The sequence below is a fragment of the Rhopalosiphum maidis genome, chromosome 2 (assembly GCF_003676215.2).
Source record: "Rhopalosiphum maidis isolate BTI-1 chromosome 2, ASM367621v3, whole genome shotgun sequence".
Lineage (NCBI taxonomy): Eukaryota > Metazoa > Arthropoda > Insecta > Hemiptera > Aphididae > Rhopalosiphum > Rhopalosiphum maidis.
In genome coordinates, this window is record NC_040878.1 from 64,437,451 (window position 1) to 64,458,708 (window position 21,258).

The 21,258-nt window shown below is 27.7% G+C and overlaps 1 protein-coding gene across 1 annotated transcript in view; it reads left to right on the forward strand.

The window, feature by feature from the left end:
• Positions 1-21,258, forward strand: part of LOC113551573 (glutamate receptor ionotropic, NMDA 3A-like) — a 131,151-nt gene that overhangs the window by 81,324 nt on the left and 28,569 nt on the right. The window contains 1 exon segment of the mRNA XM_026953881.1: positions 5,434-5,576. Within this exon segment, the coding sequence (XP_026809682.1) occupies positions 5,434-5,576 (143 nt within the window).

A 21,258-nucleotide genomic window follows, 5' to 3' on the forward strand; every position in this document is an offset into this window, starting at 1 on the left:
TTAATTGTTTATTTTTATGAATTTTAAATATAAGACGGACTTTATAAACTTCACGGTATAATATTCTTATATTTTTTTTCATTCCATCATTAACTTAGAACGGTAGTAGGTATCTTTTAACTTTAGAATAACATATTTTCACATTAAAAAAATTAGTATGGCAAGTATAGTATAGTAGTACTATTTTAACCTTAAAGCGATGAATAAAAATGCAATCTACAAACGGATAATTGGATAACAGGAGATACAAATTTCCATTTTAACACAATAATTTGTTATTTGATAGTTTTAACAATTACCGTACGTCGTACACATAAAATGTTAAGAACCTTATTTACATGTGTGTAAATATTTATGAGAAATTTATGCTTAAAATCCGAAGAAAAGAGGTAATTTAAATCGTTGATAGATACAGTTAATGTGGAGCAGTGGTGCAATAGTAAATATCTCATTGAGTTTCAATACAATATTATCTGAAAAATATACAAAGTCGATAATTTAACAGAAGGAATTTATTTTTAAATATTATTTTTTTTATATTAATTGTATTAATAGTATAATATATTCTGATGACTTTAAACTAAAGTAATAATTTTAATAGACATACTTCTACAACGGAATTTCTAAAAATGTTCACAAAAATATTTATGAACTCGGTTTTTATATTGTTTATAATAGGTACGGTGGTAGTTAAGTACCTACATTGAATTTTAAAGAGCAAACTCAGTATTGTGAAATTTATCTCTTCTTCGTTACAACTGTTCGTTTTTTCTTTTATTATTCAATGTTTTTTCTTTTTACTATAATAGAGTAGGAAACAATCCTTTGAATAATAATGAAAATACATAACTAATTGTATGTAAATACTATTTAGTTAATAAAATTAGTCACACAAAGTTAAATTTAAAATTTGTTATAGCCACGTCTCGAAATAGTATAATTAAACTATATTCAAAATCATAATTTTTAAGTTTTAGAATAAAAGATTTTTATTTTTTTAAATAATTTTGAAAATTGTTATATTTTTTGAATACATACCGTTGAATAAATTTTTCATTGTGCTCTAATAATAATAACGATTATAATAATACTCATAAAATAAACAAAAAGCTGTACACAATACAAAGACAAGATTTTGAGGATTCGTCTTACTTTAATATCAGCTCATCACAACATAACGATATGTTATTATTGTTCACATATAAAAGCAATGATAAATCATCGAATTCTAAAAACCATTTTGACCATATAGTTTAGGTAAAACTGTATTTTCTCACAATATATATTATGTTTTCTTCAACATAATATTTTGCATGGTAACAATACTTTTTAGGCCGATATTTAAAAATATATTTGTCATTTTTTAATAAACGTTTAAGTTCTTTTTTTAATTTATCATTAAACTTACATATTATGAATGTATTTAAAATTTTTACAGGTTTTCTATACTTATTTTTGTTTTTGAAATAAAATAAATAATAACGTGTTTTGATAAAATAATAATATGGGATAAATCGTGAATATTACGATATTAGATCGAGATGTGAATCAATGTGCTATGTTTTTTTTTTTTCAAAACAATTTCACCGTAAATTGAATTATTTTTATGTACATTTTCTAAGGACTGAAGAGATGAGATCGAGATGAGAATCAATGTACTATGTTTTTTTTCAAAACGATTTCACCGTAAATTGAATTATTTTTACGTAATTTTCTAAGAACTGAAAACTTATATCCATGATTAGACTTATTTATATTGTAAACTTAAATGTTCCAACGTGGAATCATCTGTTTATATTTTACAATCGATAATAGAACCCATAAAAAATTGATTAATCACTACTAGCCAAAATAGTGTTCATCGACTCGATAGATAGATAAATAAATAAAGAACTCTAAACCTAGTGGGTAGTACTATTCGTGTTCGTGCCAAAAATCATAAATCCTTCGTTTCGAATTTTCTTTTATTGTTGAAGATCGGAAAAATTTAAGATTTCGTATACCATATTATATAGATAAAGAACTTCGATATTTGATTTTTCACCATTTCCATACAATAAATATAACAAGAAACTATATTCTGAACTGTAAAATGCATTATACAGCAATAGTTTACTAAATATAATATAATTTATCAAGAAGCTAATGTACCGCATACCTCGAGATACTTATAGAAGATTTTTCAGATATTGTGATTCGGTCGTTCGCTATGTAGAACTAAAGTTTAATGACCGATTAGAAATATAATATAATAATCATACACAATATATTAAAGTCAGTCTTTATATATAATATAACAAACTCGTCTACAATGACGCATGTGGTCCACCTGCCACCGCATTGGACTAAACTCAAATACATTATTTATGACTGTAATAATTGTTCCGATATGTGCCCCACTTACTTATTTGTATATACCGTGAAATATATTATCGAAGTAATGCATAATATGAACCAGAGCGACAATCAGGACGTGGTTATCGGGATGACAACGAGACGAAATCTACAACGCATGCTTTTGATATGCGTATTATAATATCCTAATATCCTATTATGTATACGTAGGTATACATAATTGTGATTTAACGAAATTCGTTTGCATATTCGATTACATCGCGGTGTCCGCGTTTAACACTATAATAAAACGTTGTACAAAAAAATTATGATTTCCCTTCCACTTAAATCCAATTTATTTTAATCAATTTTTTAACTATTGAATAATAATAATTATACGTAGGTACTCCACAGTCAATGAAAAAAAAATATCTAAAAATAAACGCATTTTACCATACACTACGGGTGGCGTGTATTATATATAGTATGGCGATTGCTATTATTTCAAATTTCATACGTCACGCCACTGTTCACCGCAGTGCGGGTTATTTTTAAAGAACAACTTATATGAATATTCGACATTACATTTTGTAGTACTGTTGACAATCATATTTTATTTATTATTCTGTCACGTTAAAACTGTATACACAAAATAATAATTTTGGGTCGGAATTCTTTCAGTACAAAAATACTGAAAATTTTTAGACAACATACCCTTTTTATTCTATATACACATTACACGCACATATCATATATGTATGTATACAGACGGTATTTAATTTTTTATGACATACGTATTCTATGATGAAATATTTTCGAAACGCCATATCAGATAAAAACTGTAGTATGTAACTTTCATAGTTACGTACATCGACGGTACATAAATCATATTGCACGGTGTTCATTAAATAGCTGATATTTCGATACACAGTATTGGTTTTTAAAGCTATAGCTGCGTAATGTTCGTCTTATAACTTATAAATTTCATATATCTTTAAACAAAAATAAAATTTTTCGACAATTTTTATTTTAAGATTATTTGTTAATTTTAAAGCATTTTACGTTTTTGGGACATCTAACACTAAAATCCTGCTACTTTTTAAAATTCAATGTTAAGATTTTTATAAGTTGAATTTTTGTAACGTGTTAACACTGATTTTTAACTGATACAATACCGTTATTTTATAAACTGGTTACATACTATGACATAGTAATCAAAATCACGGACGGTGACAACAATTAAAAGAGATTCAAGAATGCATTTTTTTAGACTAAAAATCAATGTAAAAAAATTGAAAATTTGAAAACACTAAACTTTTTAAATTCAATAAAAAATATCTTTTGGTTTAAAATTAAAATTAAAAATACTTAAAAGCATTATATAGGTAGTTACATTGTTTTTTTTACTGATTTTAATGTATATCATGATTTAATGTTTGGGTTCGTTTTCCCATCAGAGGGGCAGATAGTCGTCTTGATGACGCGTTTGAGTTGTACAATATCTGCTGAGTCGTAATACAATACAGTTATTAATAGATAATCTCAATATACGATAAAAAAGCTAAAATGAAGATTGTTTTTCATTGAAGCTTACCGCGTGCTGCTTATCCGTTCCAGGAAGAGGAAACTTTATTCACAAATGTCTGAATAAAAATAACGAAAGTCTCCTGTGAAAATTAAAAAATTAAATCCATAACAACTTATTATGTAATTTACATAACTAAACGAAAAAGCGTGGTATTTAAATACAGTACCGTGTAGCTTGTATTAATTATTATATTGTATTTCAATGTAATTTTAATGAAACCAATATTCGATTACCCGCGGGCTTGACATTTCTGGAAAGTTTTAATTAATCGCCTAAAATAGCGTATCGTCTATATTATATAGGTGCATATGAATTAAATAATCGTTCGCCGTATGAAATTTTTGTTCCTTCATAACATATAATATGTTATATATCATTTTAATATAGACGAACCGAAAAACGATTAAACGTTCTAGAATTTTATTTTTATTTCCAGCTTTGCTCAACGTCCCGGGTTGTCGGTCATAGCCAAAACACCCGTTGTCCTGTAGTAATCAGTATACTTTCGATGTTTCCTAACCTTTTTTTCTTTTTCGCTTCGTGCTGATATTTTTACATTTACAAACGCGTCGGAATCGTTAGCCACAGTTAACGGAAAACAACACCCTCGAGCGACCGCACCGTCGCAATGCAATAAAATATAATTGCGTGTGTGTGCATCTGGGTTTTTAAAGGGTCGAGAGCGAATTCATATACTATGTGTACTTATGTTACATATATGCTGCACGCTATGCACGTCACACGAATTAACTTACATGTTTTTGTTATCATATTAATTATTATTATTATCTTAACGGCCTCCCGACGACGTAACTATAGAGTAGTTTCTTGTAAATGTCAGCAGTAGCGTATTTACGGCAAAATACGAGGAAGACATTTTGTTCTTTTTTCGATATTAGGGGTTCTGCATTACTTGCTCTATGCTTCGAAACTCTAATTTTGTGAAGACATTAAAACTATGCGAATCTCTCCTAAACATTATATACACTTATTGGCTGTCAATATGTAATGTTTTTATGAAATTAGATAATTTATAGATAGGAAATGCATATATTATGTAATATATTATTATATTATAATATATAACATTATATGAAGTTGTAATAGTAGTTAATAATTAATATTCATACAAATAATTCAAGTTTGGACCGAAGTTTTGAAATAAATAAATTGTCGTTATGCTTTCTCCCTTTGAACAATTTAACAATTTAAAATAGGTGCAGATTTTGCTATGCATATTATATATAGTATATAATATTATGCTATCATATATCTCTCACTTATTGCCGCTTGGAAAAAGATAAAAACAAAAAATAAAACCGTTTTTACTACTGTAGATTTATATCATTATACCACATTATGATATTCGCGTCTTGCTGTGTATATTTTTTTATTTCTCTACCTCTCTTGGACATTTTTATTATTATTAGAATACACAAATAACAACAGCGCAATTACGGCGAAAGAATATTAATTTATTTATTTTTTCAGTGTATAATTTTTTGGTGCAGGCAACTCAGAAGTGCGGTGCACGACGTGCTGTCCGGTCGGTCAATTGGTCGCCGGGCCAAAGCCAACGCCGAGAAACCGGACCTCAGCCTTGCCGTCCGATTCGACATTATGAATTCGGTAGCCAACAACCGACATGCACCAAGTAAGTCGGACACGTTTTTGCCAAATTAATCCATTCGCTGAACGTTTGCCGATATAATATGTCTAGCTACCATCTCTATAAACGATTTTGCGTAGCCTAACTATACGACACATTTGTACAATTTTATATCGCAATATTGTATATTGCAGTGGCATGCATAATATTGAATGCATCCGACATAATAATATTATATTATTGTATATACGGCTGGTTATGACACGAAATCCGAATGAAAAATCAATCACTTCACTCTATCACTTCTCGCCCGTTCGAACGTCGAATTGTTGGTTTCTCTTCCCTTTAAACCTATTCAAGGAAATCTATAGTTGAAGTGGCCATGTTAACTTTATTCATAATAGGTCATCGACCATTTACCGATTCGGGTGTATATACTTTACCTATATAATATGTACTTAAACTACCTAAAATTACAACAATACTTTTACAGATTTTCATCATGATGCACACATATTATAACGGATCACATTTTTATATAGACAAGTGCATGGATTATTTCTATTTATATATGTTTCCTTTGTAAACATTTACTTATTATAAACAGTTATAAACTATTCGATTTTGATAGAAGAGTTGCTAATGAGAAATAAAAATGTTGATACAATTGTATAGTCTGACTTATCCTTAAGTACCATAATATAATGGTATTCGAAAAAAAAGCCCCTAACAACATGTACAGGGAAAAAAGCCCCATCATAGGAAAAAAAAGCCCCGTACCAACTAAATACATTATTTATTATTTTATTATGATTTACATAATAAAATATAATTACATTTATATATATATATATATGTATAATTGTCATTTGTATATAAAATAAAATAATTTTAAGGTAAAAATTTAAAATAATTAATTTTTTAATAAAAATAATCAGATTAGTATAATATATTTTCTAATGGCAGTTAGCCACAATATTAGAAAACAATGCTACTAAATAACAAATGACAATTATTTTATATTTTTTAATTATTTTAAATATTTACCTTAAAATAGTTTTATATTATATACAAATGATAATTATACACAGATAAATATAATGATTATATTTAATTATGTAAATCATAATAAAATAATGAATAATGTATTTAGTTGATACGGGGCTTTTTTTCCTATACATGTTATTAGGGGCTTTTTTTCCTAGATTCAATATAATATATAGAATAACATAGTAACCGTTTTTGAAAAAGCTTCTAGAAACTTAAGTTCTATAAAACGTAACCACAGATACGTCACTTGGATTTTTTTTTGCTTGAGTATGTTTAAACTAGAATTTGGTTATTTGGAATGCAACCATCGGAAATCAAGCTTGATCAACAGAACTTAAAACATTCATAGGAGATAATTTATTAACCTTTAAATTAAATATATAGGACTAACCATTGCTGATATCGATTTACTATATAAATTATCTCGTTTGAACACAATGAAATATTATCTATACCAATGCTTAGTTTATGCTTAACTATTGAATAATCTATAAAAGGGGCAAGAGCACTGTTAAAATATAAAAGCTTTAGGGCCCCATCGGCCAATCCTAGGCATACTAATTTATTTTATATCACACCCAGTAAACATAATTTGGTTCTTCGTAGTTCCATTAATTCAATTGTACATTAAAGCACACTGTTTTATACGGTTTTCAATCAATATTATTTGGGAATTTTTTTCAGGATAGTGTCTTAAATAATTAATAATTATATAATAATTGTTCACATACGCGTGATAAGTGTAGACAGATACTACATACGAAACTTACCTGAATAATTACTGCTGCTCATAATTATAATTTAATGTGACAATGGCTGTTTGACGAAAATGTTTTCGTTATACCACTCATAAAATATGCATGTACAACAATTGTCGCGATTGAAGTATGTCATATGTGTACACAACCTACAGATACATAATATAGACGATTGTACCGTGACTCTTCGTTATCGTTTGTCGTTGAGTGTTACAACAAATCCGTTTTATGTGCCACCTATAATAGTAATAGTTGTTCCTAGTTGTTAAAATATACATTGTTATAAAGACAATTATTATTGCGTTATCGAGATTTTAATATTACACGATGTGTCTAACAACCGATATCATCACATTTCAACCCTGTTGAAACCGTTTCAAACAACCCAAGGCACCCATGTTTAAATTATGATTGCTAGAACCCGCGCCGAGATATAATAATTACTATATTTTGTTCCGGCGTTATGTTATATTCACTAGACTTGATTATAGTGGCCCACACTATTGCATGTTAGATTGTAGGTGCATATTAAACCCTAATGAATACGTATTCACTTCCCACGATTTAATATTTACAGTAGAACGTAGTAAAACTTGCCTAATATTCTTTGGGTTCCTACTTGATATCAGAAACATGATTTTAAGGTAGACATGTCTATTTTGATAAAATATATTACACGTAATATAATTTTGTTGACTCCGAAATGGCTTTTTAAAAATAATGAATAGGTGCGTTAACTTATGATAAAATATTAGGGGTTTTTTCAGCGTTAAAATTAACACCATAAATGTTAAATACGGTGTGAAAATATTACAATATAAATAATAATTTATAATATAACAATGTAGTAAATTGTGTAATTAAAACAGCATGTTAAACACCGAGTAACGATATAATATATATATATATATATAATATAATTATTATACGTATAAAATGAATACCAAACATTAAGTCCGTCAAAAGTATTATAAATATTAATAATTTAGTGATTCGGGTCTTTTATTAAAAATTCAAACTAATTGACAAATGTGGAATTTTGGTATTCATTTAAATTACAGTATTACCGCAATGAGTATAATAGTATAGATAATGTACATTAAGTATTAGTATTACATATTATATGATGTATTCCATTTAAGGTTGGATATTTGAAAAACCGGCCAGTCACGTAGCAACCATCTCAACCTATCATTTCGTATAAAATTTTTGAAATATATTAATCATATGCTGTCAACGTAGAGCGTTGCGGTGTCGTTTATAATTCATAATAACTGGTCACGGCAAATATTATTCATAGAAGCGATTTATATTACGAGAGATCGCAATCAATCAGACACAGAATTTTTAAATCTAAAACTTTGATCTTTCAAATATTATTAACACAAGTGTGTTTTGTTTTCTTACTTTGTGGCTTGAACATATTTTTTTTGTTTGTTGGTAAATCAACATGTAAGATAAAAATACAATTTTGATTTTTAAATAAATAGTTACTTTTTGTGATTGTAAAAAATAAATAATGTGCGTGACAAGATTAGTACTGATACCTACTCCATTTATATTTAAAACATGTGCATTTTTAGGAATAAATATTTTGATTAAAGTTGATAGCATTTATTTTCATAACTATTTCCATTCAATTTGAATGATATTTCTTAAAAAATTTTAATTTTATAATATAAACCACGTTTGTTAAAAGTTTGCAGTAAATAATTACTGTAATTTCATCGTGCACATTTCGTCTTTCAAATAACATGGTTTACGAGTCTGAATATTTGTATACGCAAGACTACATGATTTGGAAAACAAGCTTGGTAATTCAGTATTTCATTGTCTTTGTTTTATGAATAGTCTTAACCATTTACTCAAGCGCATATTATAATATTATAATATTTTCAGTACCTAATGAAATACTTAAATTTATTCATACCGCTTACGCTTGTATATTAAATTAAATACATTCATAAAATATAATTACTATCTGTGAATATAACAATGATAATAAAAACATTTTTTGATCTTCGTCTACCTAAAATAAAAATAAACAAGATAACTCGTTCAGATCGTATACGTCTAAGCTTTCGGATGATGTTTATAGAAAAAAGTATATCATATAACAAATATAGATGACCGCATTAAGAAAAAGACACACGTATACACATACAGGTATATGACTGCTAAAAGTTATTTTATGAACTTATAAATTATAATAATTTGATATATACAATGAAAAGTTTTACTTTATAATATTATTTACAATACAAATAATATAGGCCCTAGCTGTAAATTAAATTAAAAACAGCAATTTCGGTACCTATCCTGCACTTTCTCTGTTGAATTTAACTTCTAAAACATTTTGATCACACAAAAATCCTATCATTCTAGAAAACGTGTAAATAATTGAATTAAAGACACAGTCGTACTGATAAAAAAAAAAATCCTAACTTAAATTTGTGAAAAAAAGTTACTCTCGCACGATTAGGTCCAAAAATGATTAATCGTTTTTATTTTTTTCGCCTTTCAAATCGGCGGGCGCCATCGATGTGTGAAAACAAATGATTAGGTTATAAACATTAATTTGCTGTGACCTGACGAGCGTCACAGTTGGTTTTTATAACCAAAAGTATAAAATCTGATATTGACACATAACATGATGATACTGACACGTCCGTTAGGTTGTTTGCGTTATTATTTAATAAAAACAATACCAATGTTTAATTCTAGTGGATTCTTGTAAAATATTTTTTTGTGATTTATAATAAAATATTGAGATGGTTGTTATTTAACATCATTAATTTAGTCAAAACTAATCTAAGTTATGACACTTCAAGATAATAAAATATAATATTTTTGATTTTAACAACGTTTAACATTGGACCGAAAATAAAATACAATCAGATAATGCTGCAGTATCCCAATTTTCAAATCTATTTCTATAATTGACTTAAACCATTTACTTAAATAATTTGTTAAATATAGTTTCATACAACTGTTTAATTTGTTTATTTATTAATCTTATATTATGTGTACGTTTCTTAATTTTGAATGGACATTAGTTGTATATAAACCAATATAAACTTAATTTAAAAAAAATAATCATAATACAAATCTAGATATCACGTTCGATATGTGAAATCAAAATTTATAAATTTATCAAGTCTGAATGATAATCAATATTTTGATTAAGTTTAGTTATTTGCATTTCATATTATAATTTTATGGATTCACGAGTTACAATTAATTTTTACTTAATATCATTAATTCATGTTATGTTATAGTGCTATATTTTAGATATAACATAATATTTATTTTAGAAATTATATTTTCCTACTTGCTATAAAATATATATTATATGTGGTGGGTACATTTTATGATCACAGTAAACCAAGGAGGCTAAATTGGCGTGTTTGTATGTGTATATGTGTATGTTTTTAATACGTAAACACACCTATGTGTAGAAGAATAATGTTCCAAAAGTTCCATGTTGCCTTTTATACAGATTACAAAACATTTTGCACAGATAGTACTTCGGAGAAGTCATTTTCCACAATGCTGTTTGAGAAAAAAAGCAAAAATACGTCAAATAAATATTACGGTAAGCACGCCAGTTTTGATCACAAGTCTTGACCACATTTGAGCAAATGGAGCTCTGAATAATATGAATAATATATATTGTCGTTTCCATATTTTAAGTCATAAATCATAAATTCACCACATTTTGCCCGTGGCCTATATCTAGGTGAGCGAAACTCTAGTGCCCTCCTATACATAATATTACATATTTCATAGGAATTTTTAATCAAATAATAGTTATTTTATCAAAGCTAAAACACAATATGGCCATTAACTAGTAATTTGTAAAAAAAAATACCATACAATAGTTTTTTTTTTTTTTAATTAATTTTTTCTTTTCATTGCGACCCTACAACTACAGCATTTTGTTTTAATAAATATAATGTTCCTAAACTATTTTCACAATAAAATGGATTTTAAAACTAATTTTTGACTGTAATATCTTTTCAGAATATAACTATATATTGCAATTCGTATAATACCAACGTATTTAATAAAACAACAAGCTATGTTAAAAAGTTTTAAGCTTAAATTTGATAACAGGACACTAATAAAATATCAATATTACACAGTATTATAAAACGGAAGATATTTTAATCATTAGACATTTAATTATGTCATCACTTATCTTAAATTGAATATTAATGTTCCAATTCTTGGACATTCATTTTAACGAGTTGTAACTGATTAGATCTTTCAACAAACTGTATAACATTATATAAGGTTGTCATAAATTAATTTTTACAGTCAAAAACTATAAATTAAGTACCTTTTTAATAATATTTTTAAAATATGACTTTATTCAATATTACAATATATTTAACATGTGAAATAAACAAACAATAATATTATGATACACACGCATATATAATAATATATATATGGCGTGTGAAGTGAATATATCTATACATATAAGTGTTCTATCAGTACTATAACATATAATTTATACACCTGTTAGAAATTTTAAAGTCATTAATGTATACTATAATAATATATCAATTATTTTTAGATATTTTATTTATTTATAATGATTAAGGGCGAGCGCAAACGAAAATTTTAACTTTTAAGTGCATTAAATTAAATCAAACGACTTAATATTCAAGAAAAATTACATATTGACAATTCATGTGTATGTTTTGTTTACTCCGCCTAATCAAAATATAAATATTATGTGATATTAACCATTAACATTATAACATTATATAAAACTGAAACTATAACACAAATCGTTAAAATTACCTACAGTAAATTAAAATTTTTAATTTTGTGAAAATTTTATTGTTCTAAACGAATATCTTAAGAAATTATCATTCAATTCTTATAGAATATTAAACAATGGCTTAAAATAATATTTGTAAATGATATATTAACATGTGTTATTTAAAGATTTATTTCTATAGTCATTATTATTAACTTTATTTTATTTTGATCATTACATGTATATATCGGGTCAGCCTATAAGATTTAAATCGTTAAAATAACTGATATAAAAAAGTAATATGTAAGACATCCTATAATACAATATGTTTGCATGTTTAAGCGTTTAATAGGTTTATTCTACCTATCTGTAACATGTGTCTACCAAGCTGTTCTTCTTCTGTACCTACATAAATACTGTCGCTGTTTTATTTATGGGTAAATACATTATCTACTAACAACTTTAGGTAAAATTGATTATTAATACATATTATTAACGTATGCTTTCTTCCTATAAGAAGAAGCAATGGACACGTTAAAATCAAACCACCCCTATGCGTAATCACTTAAATCTTATTTTAAGATTACAATATAAAAATTGATAATTGAGCACGTGTTATTAATTATATAATAGTACATATGTTAAAAAAAAAACATTTAATCTTTGAATAAATATTTATAAATAAAACAATGTAGGCATGGACTTCCCCGTCAATGATTACGACTGTGTACGATACGAACTTGTCACGTATCTCGTGACCGAATATGTAAGGCGATTATTATTCATGGACACATTCAGATTTTCCAGTAAATATTTCAATGCCATGTCTTAGCTTTTATTGAAAAAAATAACCACGATGGCCAGGATCATTTATTGTCTTAAAGAACATAAAGAGATTTTTTAGTCAACATTTACGCTGAAACTTTTTTAGTATACCTTTTAAGTGGATTGATCTAGGTTAGAAAGATAGCTAAACTGTACACAGACGTACGGTGCAATGGCCAAATGATTTACGGTTAGATGGATTCTCTTATACACGTGATGGGCTTGTCTGAAACTGATTAATAGGTCTAAACGATACGTTTATGTGATGCGGTATAAAGTCTCTGTCTCCGGACCAATTCGAAATCGTATAAAAGCCATGTAAAACGGAACCGATCACGAACAATCTCGTGTCTATTCCATTAAAAATTGGTTGCTCATCGGTTTGAGTATACTACACGCACACGTGTGTGGTCAATATAGTCATGGAATGTGCACTTGTGGTATTATTCACTTACATGGCATATACATAAGTATCCTACTAAAAACTCACGCAATCTTATCATATATTGTATATCTATTACAGTAGAATTCCGATTATCCAAACGCCAATCATCCGGACGAGAAAAAAAAGCTTTTTTTTTTGGTTTTAAAATATGTCACATATTTTAATTAAGGCTTATTTTGTTTTAGTTAAATATAAAATAAAACTATTTGTTTATGGTTAAGCTTATACATTGTTTATAATTTTAAATTATATTACATATATGTTAATAATAAATACATACATACAATATATTCATACAATTTTATAACTTTTAATATATCATACGTCAATCATCCGGATATTTGCTTATCCGGAACACCCTTGACATTAATTAGTCCGGATAATCGGAGTTCTACTGCATATACATTTTGTTTGTTGATTGTGTGATTGTGTATAACAGGTAGTTTTCATTTTGCGTGGTCAATATCCAATAGAGCCTACACGACTCTATTCAATGAAGAAAACTTAACACAATTATTATTATTATTATTATTAATTCCTAGTTAATTGTACACCGTGTAATTTTTAATTAAATATTATGTAGATATCTGCAACTTAATCATAGTATGTGACAATAAATAATATCATTATTCGTTGTTAAAAATGAGAGTTCAATAATAATTGTTCCGGCAAGACAAGGTTATTAGTTTACTCGGCTCGTTCAAAAAGTGTATAATACGAAATATAATGAGGCCATTATTGTGCCGTGGTATGGTTTTCAATCTTGAGCTGGTAAAAGTAGATATCAGGTTTCTTATTATGATTTTATAAAAGTAATATTTTAGTCAGCAAAAAGTAACGACCAAGTAAGATGCCATGCGCGTTACGTTCAACATAATATGGACTGTGTAGTAAAAGAATATCGCAAAGAAATGCGTCGTATCTTTTCCCGTGTTCGCGACGTATGTATTCCTGTAAAATGGTATATTGAAAAATTATTCCCATCAATAAAAAGTTGTTTACATACAGTGCATTATACGACCTTGGACGTTTAATAATCTCAAACGCGTGAAACTCCATTTCCCGAAAAAAATCTTGTAATTGGAGTGGTGGAAAATTTGAAACAAACCCTGAACTCGCCTTATTGTGGTTAGTTATGGAAGGCAATCTTTTTTGTTCTATACATTATGTACCAGTAAATACCGTTTTCGTTGAAACATTAGATTATCAGGTTATTATAGGGTTTTCCATAAATTATGACCGCGCCTGAATAAATTGTAAAGGACAGTAAAAATATACGTGTGATCCGTTCTGGTGTGCGGTATGTCAATCGAAATTCAGTGTTAAATTTAAGAAAATCGAAACCTTGACGAACGTTGTAGAACACACAATATAAGTATTTTTCTGGAACTTTTAACTTGTGTAAACCATTTCGGTGACAAAGTCTTAACATTTTAACTGAACGATTTCATTTTGTACTATATATATATATATATATATATATATGTGTGTGTGTGTAATAATAATATTGCACAAGCAATAGAAAATATGTAAAAAGATTTGAATATTACATCATATATAACGTAAATTAGTCACACGTCATTGATCCGCGCTCTAGTGATTAAAATTCCAAACATTTTTTTTATTTTTTTCTAAAAAGAATGACTTTTTATTAAATTATATTTATAGGTTTTTCTTCTTAAACTTTTTCAAAGCATTTGAATTTTATTTATTTTATAATTACAAATTGTATTTATTATCTCACTAAAATTTGAATTATACAATATGCAAATTAATTACATCTATAATGCTATATATAACATCATTGTATAGCTATAAAGTTAATTGGATTTGATCTGTACTAGATCCGATAAGAAAATATAAAGTCGTTTTATCTGAACTAAATTTTATGGACTCGTAAATCACTTTAGTAAAATCTAGGAACTATTATCATGTTCATCGTGATCAAGATTAATAGGTAGTACGTACCTATGTTTTTTTCCTATGAATCTAAATTGAGAATGAAATAGTCTCAACATTTTTTGTGAAGTATATCAATTTAATCACATTAAAAAAGTAATAATAATGCATGATGTAAATTCTTCAAAACTGATTTATCGGGTGTTCACCAATATTTTTCCGTTGGGTATTTTTAACTCGATTAAAATGATCGTTTCACGAGATAATGAGGGATATATGTTGCGGGTTTTCGTGCTTAGGATTTTGTATTGAGCTAAGTATTTACAGGTGTTGTTAAGGGTACAGGTTATTTCACGTGCAAAGCTTTTTGTACAATTAAAACGGGCTATTTTTAATTAAAACCCGTGAATTTGTGTGTTTGATACTTTGATTGGATCAAACGACACTATTTTAGTCCCCGCAGAATTGAGCCTGAATCGACTAACCACTTACGGATTTAGATACACAGATGTTACAATAATATTGTTAGTGCGTTTGCTAACTATAATTCTACAGCTTTGCAATTATATTTGTTGTACTTAAACGTTGTATTTACTCAGTGGACTATGGTCATGTACCACAAATTAAAAGGATAGTAAATGGAGATACGAGATTACGGATTAATTGTACATTGATATAGACACAAGTGTAGTTATTGCAGGTGAGGTGGTGCGTTTGGTTAAATTTATTTCTACATAGTTTAGTTTGTCTGGCGCGAGTACACAAGTGAAAACATATGGAAACAAAATATAAACTTTATATCATTTGATTAGGAGTAATAAAATAGTGCATCTCGAGAACATTAAATGAAATTGCAAAATTAAATTATTTATTCTGTTGGACAATATAATTAAAAGTAATTAACTATTAAGGGTGTTTGTTTATGAGAAGACATTAGCAATAGCGTACCATACATATAGATTTGATTCGCGTTATATAAAGTTCTTGGATTCCAAGTTCGCTTAGTAATATATAGACTCGTGTAGGTCATATAATGTTTAATAATATATATATATATTTTTATACCAATAAACGTGAAATTGAGTTGGACTGTTAAAACAAAAACAAACGTCGGAAAAAGTTTGGGGCATTTCAATTAGATCGATATCCTCAAACAAACATCAATTATTTTTCATAGAATCTGATCTGAAATTCTTTAAGAAAAAAATCAATACATAATCAAAATAAAATAAATTTAAAAGACGATTTGCATGATCAATATAGTTCTAACGTAACAATATCACCAAGATCATAGTATAATAAACAAGAAGTAACGAAAATAACTGAAAAATTTAATTTACTAACAATGTAATTGATACATTTTGTTTATCTAATTTTAATTTAAAATAAATATAATTATCAATGATTATTTTAACAATTAAATTACAAAATAATGTAGGTTATAAAATACAAATTATTACATAGTTGGTTAGTTACATTTGTTGCACTCTGTAGTCTCTATGTATATAAAATATAACAATGTTATATTTTGATTCAAAGAATTCATGGTTTTTTTTTTAGTATTCATACTTTGCTTTTTTGAAAGACAATTATATTATTATATAATATGCCTAATTGTATACTACCCAACTTTAAGACTCAACTGTTTCAGCGTTTTATCATCATTTGTTATTATACGTCTTTGTGAACACCATTCTTAGATATTCTCTCTTTGGTTTTGCTCTTTCATCCGTCCTTAAGTTATTTTGACTTGTTTTCGTAGCGATTTACGTTCGTACTTAAATAGTATAATACGAAATTTTACGCGTACTGTAACTGCACTAAAAATGATGATATTAATTTATTCATCGTTTCAAAGGGATGTTTCAAATAAATTTTATTGACTATTTAAAATGTTTTCAGCTTTTATTTAAGTAAATACTTATATATTATTTGATGATTCTGACGTTAAACAGTTCAACCATATTTATAGAAATAAATATACACATCTAACAGAGTTCTACTGAAAGATGTTTAATGCGCCAATGCGAGATCTGTCTTTTCTTTTGTAGCCAATGTTTTTATAAATGAATAATAATTTATGAACAGTAGTATAAAATTATTAAGAACGTGTTGCCTTTGAAACTTTTTATATTTTACAAAATATATTTTATACTATAACGATTACTTACCCATATGTGTATTCAAATAAATAAATTTGATAAATGATAATTATAATAATGTTACGTTGTTTTGTTTTCATAACGTATGAATTTGTTTTTACTTTCTAAAATCACATCCGAATTGTAATAAATGTTATAAGTACCATAATACATACATATTGTGCATTTGTATTATTTTACGGTTTAGATACCGTTTTAATTTTAAGCACGTTAATAAATTGTAAAATCAATAGTTAGTATTGCGAATTGTATAAATTAATTTAAAAAAACGTAATTTTAAAACTGATTAAATTAATTTAAATTTCAGTTATATTAAAGTTAATTGGCATTCAAAGGGACCGTACTGTTAACCGGACAAACAAATAAAATACAAAAGTTGCCAAATATTTTTTTTTTTTTTTTGATGGTATCCCGAATTAGCAGAAAATAATTACTTGTTGTACTCGTATATTATCAAAAATCATGCTTTAAATCAGTCGTTCCCAATCCGGGTAGAGGGAATATAAATACTGCACGGGGCGGAATATAGTGATGTTAAAATAACGAGCATTGTTAAACTAATATCGTGCCATTTTACAATCAGTAAAGTTGAAAACAATAAATTAATTTTCGGATGGTCACCCATCGATACCAATTTTACGAGTATTTTATAATGATTAACCTCTTTGCAGGTAATATAATATTAATAGGTGTAACGTTTAATTCGCCAATGTACGGTTATCTGTCAGCCTCCGATAAATGATAATGAAATCCAAATATAAACCAAATAATACATTGAAATATTGCTATCAAGATACAACTTTACGTTTATTATATGCCAGCTGAGCCGTACTCTTATTACTTTTGATTTAAATGTTATTTTTAAAATGATAGAAAAAAGAAACAATTCATTAGTTATATATAATTATTTAGTTATATTGTATCACTAAAACAAAACAAGGTCTTTTAAACTGTGATTTAAGAGGGGCGTAAGTTTTTTTAAAAATTTACAAAAAAGATATAGAATAAAAAAAAAGTTGATAACCACAACTTTAAATAAACCGACAAAAAAACAAGATATCTAGTATTAATAGTGTAAAATATGTATGGATATCATACTTGATTACACGTAACATGTGCATTTTTGAAAAACATGGGATCTTATAGGTAAAATATTTCGGTCTAGTTTTCAAAAACGTGTTACAGTCAAGCCATCTAGCATTATTTTGAAGTACTTGAATAAATTAACAATAACTTTGTGACGATTAAGTAGTAGTTATTATGTATAAACATTATCAACTTATTGAATTTAATAATTATTGGTATCATAAATGTAATATTTATTATCAAAATTATTTATGACATTAAAAATATTCAAATTAATTATTACAAATAAATATACATTTATTGGAAAATTATATCGATTATTATCGTTGATTAAATCTTTATTAAAAATTATGGTAAGAAGTGTAATACTTACCATAACATTGCATGATGTTAAATGTTATTGAAATATGTATGGTATCGTTGTATCAATTTTATTTTATTTGTCAACTTAATTTAGATATACTCAAAAATGATTTTTTAATGATTATTTCAAATTTTAACATGGATTTCTAACGTGACCTGATGTACACGGTCAGCGAGCACACGAATCATTATTATGTTTATTATATTATCATTGTTTCTGGTTGTTTGGTTTGTATCATGTATCTGATGTATTATTTAGAATACCTAGTCTTAACGTTTTAATCAATTAAAAAAATAAAATGCAAAATTTCCAACAAATGATCGTAATAACTTATTTGTTAATGTTACACTTAACACCACACCGGCACACACCCACCGCTACTAAAAACATCGTTGATGTATAATTTGTATAACTAGTTTTCCAGAAACCATTGTGACGCGCAAGATACGCATTACGTACATGCTATTATAATGATATATACAAAACGTCCCACGAAGATTTACTCATTTTAAGTGGTCGCAATGCATAATAATACAGTTTCCATAATTGATAGTGGAGAAATTCTCACGGACCGCGTACTACAGTGCGTGTAACTAAAAATAATATCTGCGACTGAACATCGTGACCCAACGATATTTTATTATAATACCAATTATATTATAATCGAATATTGTCGCACCCGTCCCCATCGTAACTATTTTAAAATTTGAACAAATATACATTTATTGATGTGATAATATTGTATATCATTATTGCTGTGATGTACACAATATTATAATGGGTGTATAAATTTAGACGGATGTGTCTACCGGGGATATATGCTGTCTAGACCATTTACATTTCGCTAGCGCACGTGGTTGAGACGCGGTCGACGGAAAACTAATACATAAATTATTATACTCGAGTAGCGTTCTAGAATTACAATTTGAACTGTACGTCGGCTATGGGCTCTATATGCACGCGGTATCCCTTTTAGAATGCAGTAACGTCGATAAAAGAGATTAATATGAAGAGAGAAAAAAATTGTGAAAAAAAAAAACGGTTTTCATACCTATTATATACCATTAATACTACAGTGAAACACGCTTCACGTGAAAATTACCATCATAATTTACACGATATCATACTATAATACAACTGGTACACAATATTAATTATAATATTATTAAGTGCAGCCGTCTACTACAGCGAGCATTCTGAGTTGAATTCGAAGAATAATGTACGCACAGGGTACACCTGAAACGTGGGATCAGTTTTCTGAACTTAAGCATAAGTTAACATCTAAAGTCACCGGAAAAAGTCGAATCATTTTTCAATTAAATATGCCTTTATACGCGCATAAAAGTATTTTTTTCTTTTAGATTAACACAATTCGAAGTGACTAAAACTTTGTAAACAATTTTATCGAAGCTATAACGCGTTGGCGTGAGGTAGCAGGTGGATTCGGATTTCGCGTTGTGTGTATATGTATTTTTTTTTCATACCTCCACTTCTTGTCTCGCCGAGTGTTTGAAGTCGGCATTGACATTTTCAGGACGATTTATCAATTATTCTCCGACTCGTTCGACGTGGAGTAGGTGTACACTGCACATGCTTGTCATGTTGGTTATTATATAATGCGTGACTTTACCTTATTGAAGTAGTGTTCTCCTCCCGTCCGCAGTGAGTGAAACACGTCGTTTTTAGTGTCAATCACAAAATAATACAACAAAACGTTATAACGTAATATTATTATTAATATTATTCAGAGCCATTTTTAGGCATTTATACCTCACCTATTCACGAGAAGTGATATAATAGTACGAATAAAAAAAATGTACAACCGGACAACCGTCGACCGTTTAATGATTATTTGGCGGTTTTCTCAGAACCGAGTGCTCGGCATTTATACTACTAAGGAGCTTTTTTCACTTAACGAATTGCCCTGTCCGAATTACCAAAAAAAGCGCTATATGCACAGCGTTCGACCATCGACAGACGTTCATCTTGTTATTTTCCTGAAAACTATTTGCCATTTTTTTATTTTCGTGGTCAGAGGTTTACATCGATGGTAGGAAACAAGTCTATTATTTCCGGACTATTGACAATATATTAAAGAAAATCTGACGTGATCGCCGGGCGGTTCGTGATAATATGGTTTTCACATTTCTAGTAAAATTAATTAACCGACACACAACATGCGACGAGTTTCTGATAATATGGAAAAATCTACTCATAAATTTTCGTATTTTATAGAATTAATATTCTACATAATTACCAAGATAAAAACATAAATTTTAAAGAAATAAACAGCAACTCAATCATGTAACTCGGTAATAATCTGCTATCTATGGACTATGGTTTATTATATAATATAATATAATAAAT